The following is a 12,398-nucleotide window of genomic DNA, read 5'->3' on the forward strand; positions in this document are numbered from 1 at the left end:
CTTAGCATTCCTTGATATGTTTAAATCAAATATGTGGATTTTGAGACTAAAAAAACTTTTGATAAATGAGACAGTTAAATGCGTCATACTAATCCAATTGTACGTCCATTCCTTGTAATGCGATGCACATGTGTATGTTTAATGACCTTGCAAGAGTGAATTGGCAACTTAGAAAAATGTAATAGACAATCATGAATTATTTCCCCATGCGTGTATTTTTATCATCATTTATCTGGCTTATTCTAGTTTTCCTGGCCCTTGCTGTATAAGTGATCACTGCCATACGACTACTAAAACAATTCCTTAAACAAATCACCGTGAAGATTATGTATTGCAGGCATCAAGTCTGCATTAACCACACACATTTGTGTCAAAACATGCAAACAAACATGCTCTGATAAATTTTGACTTAAAACTTTCGTGACTGCTGGAATTCGTATGCTATGGGTCTTTCGGTAAAGTCACGTAAATAAAAAAAAGAATAATAATAAAATAATAATAATAATACAAATTAAGTTAATAAAAATATCACGACGTTTCGATTGCAACACAATCGGTCCGACCGCTTGTGTTGTTTATATTCATTTTTTTTTTATCTACTTGACTTTACCGAAAGAACCATAGAATATGCTCTGATAATATATGCATTGTCTTTGCAACTGATTGGCCTACACCCAGAGACAGCCTTCTGTATGGCCTTGTCTCACCATTGTTAGGCCAGAGAATGCCAACAGGCTAACAGTAAGTATAAAGGCACTGCAAGTCTCAAATCATTAATAGCTCAGGTTGAGCAGTTACTGCCTTTGCCAGAAAGGGTAAAGCCTATTCCACCCTTTTCATCATTTTTATACTGGCATTAAATGTCCCATAGATAGCGTGACAAATTCAAAGTATAGTCTTCTGTATATATTATAACCCCCTCATTGAGGCATCACATTCCTCTTGTGCAGGTCAGGAATTTGCTTGCGGTGGCTGCTGGACCCTTTCGGCACGTATTGGAGAACTAATTGCACCTCCGTGCCTCACTTCCCTTGTCTTGTTTTACGTCCCTGCCCGCCCGCTCCGCTCCGCTCTCAATCTCTCCTCCTACTCCTCACCATTGCCCCCTCTCCTTGTGCACAATTCACCCACCGTTTCTGCTCCTTTTCCCTACATGCCCCCTTGCACTGGAGCAAACTTCCCCTCCACATTAAGGCAGAAGCACTCTCCCTGTCGAGTTTCCGCTCCTGCCTCAAGACCCACCTCTACTCCCTGGCTCATCCTTCCCTTCATCCCGAGGCACCCCCGTAATTTCCATACCCACTAACCCTCTCTCCCCATACCCCCATCCCTATGCACCATATCACCTTTAGCTACGCTCATTGTACCTACCACTCATAACCCTTGTAAAGCGCCTTGTATAAAAGCGCTGTATAAATATGAGATAAGGCAAAAAAAATTGTTGCGTGTACTTCCCCCGGAAGGTGGCGGCAATGATCAGCCAATTTGTCTGCAGCGGCGAGTGACATTTCCCTAACAATGATGTATAAACCAATTACGCGCATTCCCTTCCCCGCGGTTCTCATTTAAGCGCCATTTGACAAGCACATCTGCCGTGTCAGAACGCGCGATGGCAAAACAATTGTTCGTTAGCGCCGAGCATTTCCAGGAGTGTGAACGAAATGCCCGGTTCGATTTCTCAGAACTGAAAAATGCTAATTTCCGATGTGCGTGTTTTTTATTTGGTCGTTTTCCTTTTTTTCTACGCCCTCGCGTTCAGCTGCCTTGTTTTTCTAAAGGGCTTCATTTGAAATGGGGGTTGCCGTGCGATGGCCGTCAACATCTTGGACCTTAAGATCAAGTTGCCCCGGATTCACCCAATTTCGTGGGGCCGCGGAAACTCTTAGGTTTTTTGCGGTAAATTCACGTAGGTAAAAAATTTAATAAATGAAAACAACTAAATTAAATCACGACGTTTCGGGCGCAACACAAGCGTCCTTTTTCAGGTGGGGACAACGTAGCGAAAGCACAACCGCTTCACACTTAAGCGGTTGTGCTTCAATTGAGTTGTTTTTATTTATTTTATTTTTTACCTACGTGACTTTGCGACAGTTGAGTCTCCTCCGTGGCTCCGATGAGCGACCACGACGCATGCTAAAAAAAAAGCTGTCGCAGGTTCCTGTCGGGCTACTCGGTCAAGAGAGGGCAGGGCAGAAAAATCCAGTGGAGTACTTGTACTATGCTCCAACATCTTTGCTCCCTCTGCCTTTAGCAACCAGCATTGAACAGCATGGAGGAAGTATGGTCAAATAACCCCCGTAACAGTGTGTGGGGGGGAGGCTCATCCAGCAGTGGATTTACACAAAAATGCTGTACCTGCACACGTTAAGGTACCTTCGTTTGAAGCGTGCTTTTGTATGTTATCTTGACAGCAGCCATGCTGCTCAACAATAATCGACGGAGCATTCGGCATTAAATGTGTGCAATTTTAAAGCAACGCGTTTATGTAATGGAAAGCAGATGGTGTGTGCAACCTTTAATGTAAATTATCATATCGAATTGAGCTTTGTCTCCACCTGTGCTTCAGGCGCAGATAATGTTTTACTGTGCATTCTGGAGCATTTATTAGCGATGCAATTACTAAAAATATACAGGATGACCTAAAAATCAGGATACGTAGGGTTATTTCATATATTGTAACACATTTGTATTGTTTATTTTATAAGTTAATATTTTATCTGTTATTATTAATATCCATTTTTATTCTTCCCGTGTGATCACTTCAAGTCTGTCGCTGACAAAACTCGACCAAGAACCCCGAATCAAAGAATCGAGAAGGCAACATGATTGATGATTGTCCAAAGATGTGATCTTAAACAAAAAGCTCATGTTTATTTCGGCTGCTGAAGCCTATAATTCATGCGTGCATTAATTGCATGCAATCGTGCAATGGAAGTCGGTTTGTTAAAATAAATGAAATAACCCAATGCGTCCTGGCTTTTGGCCACCCTCCAGCAGAAGCCTGCCAAGTGCCGCCTTCTCCTGATGTCGGCAACTCGCGGCGTCGCGGGCTCACCGTCTGGAGAAACCGCCGTGGCTGAGTTTCATCGGTGGTGTTGCTGCCCCACAGCCCCCCCCCCCCCCCCCCCCCCCTGGGGGGCTCTCGGCAGAATTTATTTCTGAGCAGGGCACCTCCTGCGCCCCCCAACCCACCCACTCAACCCATTCTTTCGATTCGTGAAATCCTAGTCGGTTGACAGAAGAAATATCGACGAGGTACAGATGTAGGGACACGAGAGGAGGAATGTAAACAAAGACAGAGATTTCGATTTAAAGCTTTCGTGACTGCAGGGATTCATCTTCTATCTTCTTGGTTCTTTCGGTAAAGTCACGTAGAAGGGAAGTAATAAAATAATAAAAATAAAACATAATAAAATAATTCTCACGACGTTTCGGCTCCAACGCAAGCAGCCGTCCTCCCCGACAGACCTGGTCTTCACCTGAGGACGGCTGCTTGCGTTGTGGCCGAAACGTCGTGAGAATGATTTTATTATGTTTTATTTTTATTATTTTATTACTTCCCTTCTACGTGACTTTACCGAAAGAACCAGAAAAAGACAGAGATGTCAGTGTCACGAGAAAACAAGAGATGAGGTACAGAGATGGAGCGGTGGGTGTTAATAGAAATTTCAAGTGACGTTTTTGCTTTTCCAGAGCAATATTTCATTACGTTAATTAGGGTTTAAATTGAAGCTGGTAATTGATGCACCCCAATATTTTTTTTATTAATCCGGTGTCCACCCCCACCATCACCTCCCCCCCTGCCCCCGAGCTAAACTGGCATCCAAATCTTTTGCTCGGTTTTGTTTAGTGGTCGCGTTGATTTTTTTTCTTTCTCCGGATCTTCCGGTTTTCCCCCTCCACATTTGGAAACGTGCATTGAGATTATTTTGATTATTTTGGTGCTATAAATGTCCAAATGATGGCCCACTTTGTTGTTGAGCCATCATTCATGGCCAGGTCGCTTCTGAAAAATTAAGTTAGCACCTCAGTGGGCTTTGCCTGGTAGGATGGGGATGCAACTTAATTTGGAGCTTTCGTGACTGCAGGAATTACTCTTTGGTTCTTTCGGTAAAGTCACGTAGAAAGAGAAAATAATAAATTAAATAATAGCATACGACGTTTCGATTGCAACACAAGCAATCATCATCAGGTACAAATGAAAGAGAAAACAAACCTAGTAGACTTAGAAATATAATGCAATACAACACATAGAGTCGGCTAACATAACAGTCAACACCCTACTTGCTTGATAACATTCTTCCAAAGATTGATACATTTGAGAGAGAGACAAAACACAGACACGGAGACACATAGACAGACACATAAGCAGAGAGAGAGACACAGTTAGACACACAGAGAGAAACACACACATGGGCACACAGAGAAACAACGTCTCTGTGTCGAGGCCTTAAATAAAGATAGAGGGGGGCATTATATTTCTAAGTTTACTAGGTTTGTTTTCTCTTTCATTTGTACCTGATGATGATTGCTGGTGTTGCAGTCGAAACGTCGTATGCTATTATTTCATTTATTATGTTCTCTTTCTACGTGACTTTACCGAAAGTACCAAAGAGTAGGATGGGGATGGTTGAGTTTTGTTTGTATTCGTTTGGGCGATTTGTTTGCATATCTTGTACTTCACACCACCATCATGTTGTTTTGTTTGCACTGTTTGTTGCTGTAACGTTCTTACCCGCCCCTACTGGACATCTCTGAAAACCAGCTGCATGGCTCATCGGATTCTGATTCTGATTTCATTCTTCGTGGCGCCGTCGGGGGTGGCTGGCAACGTGAGGGTGCGTGCGACGGGAAATGACCACCGCTCTTGTCTCCTTGCCCGCCCAGGCAACATGCTGAGGCTGAAGATGTTCCATAAAGACCGGGGCTCCTGGATGGTCATGTTCTTCACCTCCATCATGCTCCTCTTCTTTTTCTCACACATCTACAACCTCCTGCTGACGTTCTCTCCCAACATGACGTGAGTATAAGGGTTGCTACCTCTTGCACAAACAAAAAAAACACCGCCGAATATGCCGTAGGATATGGGATCTCCTGTTCAGGAGACCTCGTCCACTCTGTCCGGAGATGATGATTCATACAACCCACCCGCCGCTCGTGGCTAATTCTATGAAATGCCGAGATTCGGGGTTGCGAATCAATTGAAGTATCGATTCGTCGTTTTTTTTTGGTAAAGTCACGAAGGTAAAAAATAAAATAAAATAAATGAAAACAACTAAATTAAAGCACAACCGCTTAAGTGTGTCTAAGCGGTTGTGCTTTCGCTACGTTGTCCCCACCTGAAGAAGGACGCTTGTGTTGCGCCCGAAACGTCGTGATTTAATTTAGTTGTTTTCATTTATTTTATTTTATTTTTTACCTACGTGACTTTACCGAAAAAACCAAAGAGTATGAATCCTTGCAGTCACGAAAGCTTCAAATCTAGAATTATCGATTCGTTTTCACTGTCTCATATTGCCGTTTGTCTTGTTTATTTGTTCGTGTCGAGTTTTTAGCACTTTTAGTTTTTACTCCATTGGCCTAAACGTATGATTATCGGATAATTACGTGCAATTTGCATAACTCGTAAAGCAATAATACCTCGCTCTCCGTGACGGCACAGAAGTGTCGTCATCAAAATAATTGGTGTGAGAATAACAAATAAATGCATCTTCACGCGCCCACCATCGTCGCTCTGGCACCTGGCCCAAATGTTCTCATCGCTGCCCTCCCTCCACCGGGGCTCCCGCTGGGGATGAATTAATTACCGCACAAAGACGGTTCACTGCGCCTTGCCACAGACAAGTGCCCGCGCACCGACAAAATTGCATTCACGTTTTTTTTTAATGGGTGCCACGAACGCATGCAGCACGACTCCACATCGCGCTGGGATGACACGCGACGCGCTGTCTCAGGGAACCCTTGTCCGCGAACGTGTGTATACGTATGCGTGAACATGCACGCACGATGCGTGTACGTACGTGTTTTAGCCAATCCACTGCTGGATGACGGCCTCCCCCACACGCGCCTTTGCGAGGCCATGGCGGTAATCCGAGCACGCTTCACCGCGCTGGGCTGTGCCGCTCAGCGAAGTCGGTGAACAAAGACTCGGAAGCATAGAGGCGCACGGAGCAACAATGGATTTTGATTCACTGCCCTCAACAGATTTAAAGCTTTCGTGACTGCAGGGATTCATCTTCTTGGTTCTTTCGGTAAAGTCACGTAGAAGGGAAATAATAAAATAATAAAAATACAACAATAAAATAATTCTCACGACGTTTCGGCCACAATGCAAGCAGCCGTCCTCAGGTGAAGAACAGGTCTGTCGGGAAGACAGCGTCTGAATGGACCCCCCGTTGTCTTCCCGACAGACCTACTGCTCACCACATAGCCCCCACAGCCGCGTGGACACGTATTTGTGCGTGGAGGGTCGCCCATGCCAAGCACTGTGCACGCTTCCGTGATCGGACGAGGCCGGTCAGGTTTGTCACGTGGCAGAATATATCATGTGGCTGAGTGACTGGATGAAATGCAATGAATAAACACCTGAACTGCCAACAGCGGGTTAGTTCGGGCGTGAAAGATATTCGTTTTGGCCGACAGAGGTCTCGTTACGAACTCTGTGATTTTGCGTGCTCACGAGATATTTTTGGGAGACTGTTTTCGTTTTGTCCTACCCTATCGCATCTTCATAATACGAATAATCAATATTCTTTTTCAAGAGCTCAGGCTATTGTATTTGACTTTCGCTCGCAGCAGATATTTCCTTTTGAAATCGTGCACATCTGAGAGCTCCCGGTGTAAAGCTGCTTACGGAAGATCAGAGGACTTTTGAAGTAGCTGTCTTTGTCCATCTCATAAAGCAGCGCTTTGTTCAACAGCAAAGCTCATTATCTTTGAAGAATCTTCTAAATGATTCCATTAAATTGCACGCGTGCTCGCGCCGGTGACAATCGCATCTGAAACTAGGTCACCTTGCCTCTTTCCGAGACGGCGCCACGCTCGTGCGCTGAAGGGTTTTTCACAGCAAGTACTTTTCAACGTTGATAAAATTTGCATGAACCCACGGAATGAATCTTTTATTAGGGAAAATCCTCCCACGCTCTCTCCTCATGGGCCGCATGCGAGCAAGCGTGTTGGCAGTGCGGCGCCGTCCGTGCCCTCGGTTTCATCTTGGTCACTGGACGAATGATAACTCAATCTGCAATGGCTTCTTTACCTTTAAAGCCTCGGAGTGCTTATTTTGGAGCGCAGAAAATGCACAACGCTGCACCGAAACCTACTCCGCAGAAGGTTCTGAAAGGCGCGATTGTGACCGGAGCCATTGGTCCTCCCATCATGCCTCGCATGTTTGCATGATACCACTCCAGTGTATAATGCATACGACCATGATTTTTCTCATGTTTTTTTTACCAGGCTGCACTCGGTTTATTTCCATATGATGAGTCACACATGTATGCATGTATGTTGAACTTCCTTCGCACCATACATAGTCATTCGTGTTAATCGGAGATGCGGGGAAAGAACAACAAATTGAACACAAAAGCGGTTCTAAATGAATTAGTTTTCAATTTAGATTTAAAAGTGCATAGCTTCAGTGGTTTTCTGATATCAGAAGGGAGAGCGTTCCAAATGGCCGCAGAAGCACATCTGAAAGTGCGCGATGCGGTGCCCATCTTTGTTTGATGGTTTGCTAAAAGCCGCCGCTGCTGCTGCAAGGATGACCACCGCAGTTCGTGTGATGATGGTTTAAGCTCCTTGACGAGATCAAGGTATTATGGTTCATTTGTGGAAGCGCTTTGTGTGTAATGAGTGTGACAAGAATTACCGTCCACTTACTGTGGTTACCATGTTTGAAAACGTATGGTACATTTTACAATTGGTGTATTTTAATTGGAAGCGCGGAGTGGGAGTACAAGTTGGTATGAAATTTGACGGCATACTGCCGGAATGTGTTTTTTTTTTCGGTGTGGATAAGGATAATGAATGGCTATATATATATAGGCGTATCTGCCACGTGCAAATTATATTTCACGCAGCTTCCCATTTATTTGAGAATCCCATTTTTTGTGTAAGGTGAAGTGACATCTTTTGCACAACGAGTAAAAACTGAAATGCATGCAGACAGGTGGTGAGAGAAGATAGGCCGGCGAATGTAAATGGTTTTGTTCCATCTACTTTGCGATGCAATTGAAAGTTTAATTATCACCGTGGCAGGTTAAATAGATGCGATTTTTTCCCCCGGTTTCCAATTATGATTCCATCAGATCCTGCCACAATTGCCTACCTAAAAAAATGCATATTTGACGGCATACTGCCGAAATGTTTTTCATTACAAACGTTGTCAAGAAATAGATGAGCGACAGATGAAACCCATGAAATCATTTTTTTCTTTAAATTGCGTCCGCCAACGGCGCTATTAGACACCGCCATCAAACAGGTGAAGATCCCGCGCTCACGCAGAGCGGGTCACTTCCCCCACTAGCTCACTTCTTCGCCAGTCATCCTTTTTTTAAACTCGCGAGCGCTTTTCACATCTGGCCCCGCAGTGCCTCCGCCGCCACCTCCTCCTTTGTTTTCAGTGTGCTTGGCGAGGTTCAGAGCGCTGACTGCTGTGTAATTGCTGTCACGACTGCGTGCTAGTGTGGTTGCAACTATTAAACTTGCGACGCGCGTGAACCGGTTCCCAGCGGAGCAGTACACTTTAAAGTCGCTCTGTCTCCTCTGAGTGGGTGTAGAGTTTTGGCATCCTCCGCCTGCCTGGTTTTGGGACACCGATGTAATTCAGCAACGCAGAACATTGCGCAGCCTTAAGTAGTTTCAGAGCGACGGGCTCTGGCAAATGTTTTCGGCCGCGTATCGTATAAACGCATGGCTTAATTTGTCGTGAAATATTTTCCAGGGCCCACTAAGCCCCCCCCACACCTCCTCCCCCCACCCCCCAACCCATCCCCCCCCCCTCCCCCCACTGGTATAGCAGGGAAATATTTTCTGGAGCTCAGGCCTGGAATAGCAATTTTTTGTAATTACGTCTGGAATTGATCTTATTGTTAAGTAGATTTTCTGATCAAAACGAGCATTTTTATTCATTTTCAAGCCTGGGACGGTGGGGAACCTTCCACATTCCTACGTCAAGGGGCAAATGTATTCATAGGACAACCAATGTTGACTTGCCCACAAAGTGGTGCTTAGTTTTTATTAACCCCAGAGGGATGATGATGTTCCTAAATTAATCCCCAACCGTAAATTTTACTTGCAACCCTTCTGAACGCGATCCGCTTGCTCTACCGCTGAGCCATCTGACTTGTTGTATATACATGACGCATATTATATAGAATGCATTTATTGATTCATCAATAAAAAAATTATCGTTTTCCTTACCTGTGCGAAAATATGTGCATGACATATAGTAAATTTTATATTGAGTAAACAAACCCACACGGACGTGACACACAACAACAAAAAACAAGAAACGTTACAAAGAAAATTATATAAAATTGTGCAAAAAATAAATTATAAAAAATTATAAATAACCCACTATTGAACTAAATCACAACCATGATTCACAACAAGTCCCCAAATCTCTGCGGGGCTGAATTGTTACAGAGTTGTCGTGCGTACATGACATGCTATACTGCACAAATATTACTCTTAGGTTCTTTTGGTTTGCTTTACACAAGGCCACATTATTGATTTACGCAAGCCTGCAGCATTCAAATGCACAGTGCTTACTAATCTCAACAAAGTGTGCATTAGTCATGAATCACGTGACCGTTGTGCAACGGTCGTGGCACACACTCTGTGAGAATGTCTTCAAACAAGACAGCGTTGTATGGATGTGCGGACCACACCGTTGAACGTATCCTTGTGTCTCTACTGACAGTGCTCTCTCAGTAGCAACAATATACACATGTACATATGTAGTGGGTTCACAGGCGACAGAGACGGTGTAGTCGAGGCACACTATTTATTATAACTTTACATTCAGCACAGGGCAACGTATACAACACTTGAAGGGGTAACGGCCCCTTCACCCGTACTGGACTGGGATACACCCCTAGGCTCTCTGCCCAACCGGTCTGCTCCCAGGTCCTCCGCTAAGGGTGCTAGGGGAGGCTATCTGACCCGGCCCTGGTCAAGGCACAGGTCACGACACCCAGCCAGACAGACCCGGCTCTTAGAAGAACATCAACTCTGAGGCTCTGGGGCCGCGCCACTGGCTTGCTCTGCTCAGTCCTGAGAAGGGCGGCGAGTCAGAGGAGTTCCAGGGCCTATCTGCCGGTCTTCAGACTTCACTGGTTCTTCACTCGTTAGCTCCCCAACACTGAACCACGAGCCCTCTCGCTCCCCGCCTTTTATACCAATTTCCCACCGAGGGGTGGGGCTGTGTGGGATCCCAGCATCCCCCCACAGCCCCCCAGGGTGTTAACCGTTTGCGGACGTGGATGTGGACACCCCTGTGTGCTTGTCCGTTTCCCTCCCGTGACACCCCTACACATACACAACTACCCCTCGCCAAACGCGGGGGTCACGTTCCTGGAAGCCGTCGTGGTTGTCCAAACCGCCGCAGTTGGCGATACGACGGCGCTAAGGGGAATAGGGGGTTCGGGCAACCGTGGTCACGGTCACACTCGTCAGAGCCTAAGTCGCCTGTTCCTTTCCGAAAACAAATTGTAACGAAAAGGGGCTCTCTTCTGCCAGCTCCACCTGGTGGTGGGAAGAGAGTGGTGGTGGGAGCTGGGAGATGAGACGATGCATGGAGGGAGGGAGGGAGGGAGCTGGGTAGATTGGTAAAAACGTTCACCTCAGAGGTCGCAAACGGGTTTTGATTCCTTACCCGTACCCGTACCCGGCTGGGTTCGGGTAGCCGGGTATTGGGTACCCGGTTGCGACCTCTGGTTCACCTTTGGAGTCGGTTGGCTGCATCCTCAAGCTTGGCCTTCACAATGGCATGGCCAAGCAGATGATGCTTGGCCACAAGGTCATTGTAATGTTGACCGCTGTTCAGGGCCCTGCACTGCTCGCTCTTGTTTTTCTTCGCTTGCTTAAATTGTTTTTTTCAATGCAGCCCACTGTCATTTTTATTTTACTTTTCAATCTCTTCCGTGTCGTTAGTGCCTCCCTCGACACTTGTACCTGACTATATTCCATCACAATAGTTTTATGCTTTTTCAACCGTTGTCTACTTATAATTGTTTTCCAATAACCTTGGTTATGGTGGAGCTTTATGCCAAAATTGGTGGGCGATGTCAAGGAGAATATAATTCCTAACGAGGCTGGAAGCTGGGGTAAATATTCGCACTGAGCTTTGTCAAAAATGTCCTAAATGTTTAATGTTTAATAAACACTGCATACCCAGGTGAGAACAGCGGAGTGCTTTAGGCAGATTCATAAAAAATAGCATTGTACTATACCACACACACAAAAGCATTTGATCATTTATTTATTCCTGACATTGTAGATATGGCTTCGCAATACATTGTACACGTACATCTCGGTTGCATAAATCCCAGCACTTTTGCCGACTAAATTTTAACGTCCTTTAATTTTTTTGTTGCCTCCAAACAATTGACACCCATCCAAGGGGTGTCAGCTCTCCTCCCGAGAGCACTCTGCCTGATGGGCGCTCGTTCACTCATCGAAATCGCCGCGGCGGATGCACCTTTTCTTACCCCGACTGGCCACGATGCTCACGTTGACGGACGCCGTCCGTGACGGACGGGACGGCTGGCAGCGCAAGCGAGCGCCGGCCAGACACGACGGGCGGGCGGGCAGGCGGGCGGGCAGGCGGGCGGGCAGGCGGGCACCGGCAACGACAGCCGCGTCGTTCCGCGGGCCTCGACGGTGACTTGCGGGCCCCGTTTTCTCTGCCCGCGTCCCAGGGAATACATCGTGAGCGATTACATGGGACTGAAGAATGAAAACTTCATGAGAGGAGCCGCCCTGGGAACGTGGATGGGAGACTCCGTGACGGCTTGGATGGTGAGTGCTGCTTCCCAACGGACAAGTTGATCCGCTCCACAGGTGGATCTTCTCCGACGTGCTTTCAAGGTCGTGCCAAATGTCTCTCGGCGCGATGTCCGACGTTTCGCTCCGCGCGCTGCTGAGGGCTGCTTGCCGCCATGTGCGTAGAAGCTCCCCGGTTCTATTCTAATCAGTTGCTGAAGATGCTCCGAGCACACGGAGAGGAACGTCAGACGCCGTGCCAAAAAAACACGCGGTACAACGTGAATACGCACTGAAGAGCTGTAGAAGAAAAGCACAGCTCCACAATATATGTGTATATGTAAAGATACCTCTGCTCTGAGTCTCAATCTACAAACAATACATCGACCTATTGCCTCTCCAGACAAATATTA

At 46.1% G+C, this 12,398-nt stretch overlaps 1 protein-coding gene across 1 annotated transcript in view; it reads left to right on the forward strand.

Annotated features, from left to right (window-relative positions):
• The window catches only part of TMEM117 (transmembrane protein 117), a 61,029-nt gene that overhangs the window by 23,347 nt on the left and 25,284 nt on the right, over positions 1 to 12,398 (forward strand). The window contains 2 exon segments of the mRNA XM_061566387.1: positions 4,888 to 5,020; positions 11,922 to 12,021. Of these exon segments, the coding sequence (XP_061422371.1) occupies positions 4,888 to 5,020; positions 11,922 to 12,021 (233 nt within the window).

The sequence above is a fragment of the Lethenteron reissneri genome, chromosome 37 (genome assembly GCF_015708825.2).
Source record: "Lethenteron reissneri isolate LAM-NWPU_2019-01 chromosome 37, ASM1570882v1, whole genome shotgun sequence".
In the NCBI taxonomy this organism is placed as follows: Eukaryota; Metazoa; Chordata; class Hyperoartia; order Petromyzontiformes; family Petromyzontidae; genus Lethenteron; species Lethenteron reissneri.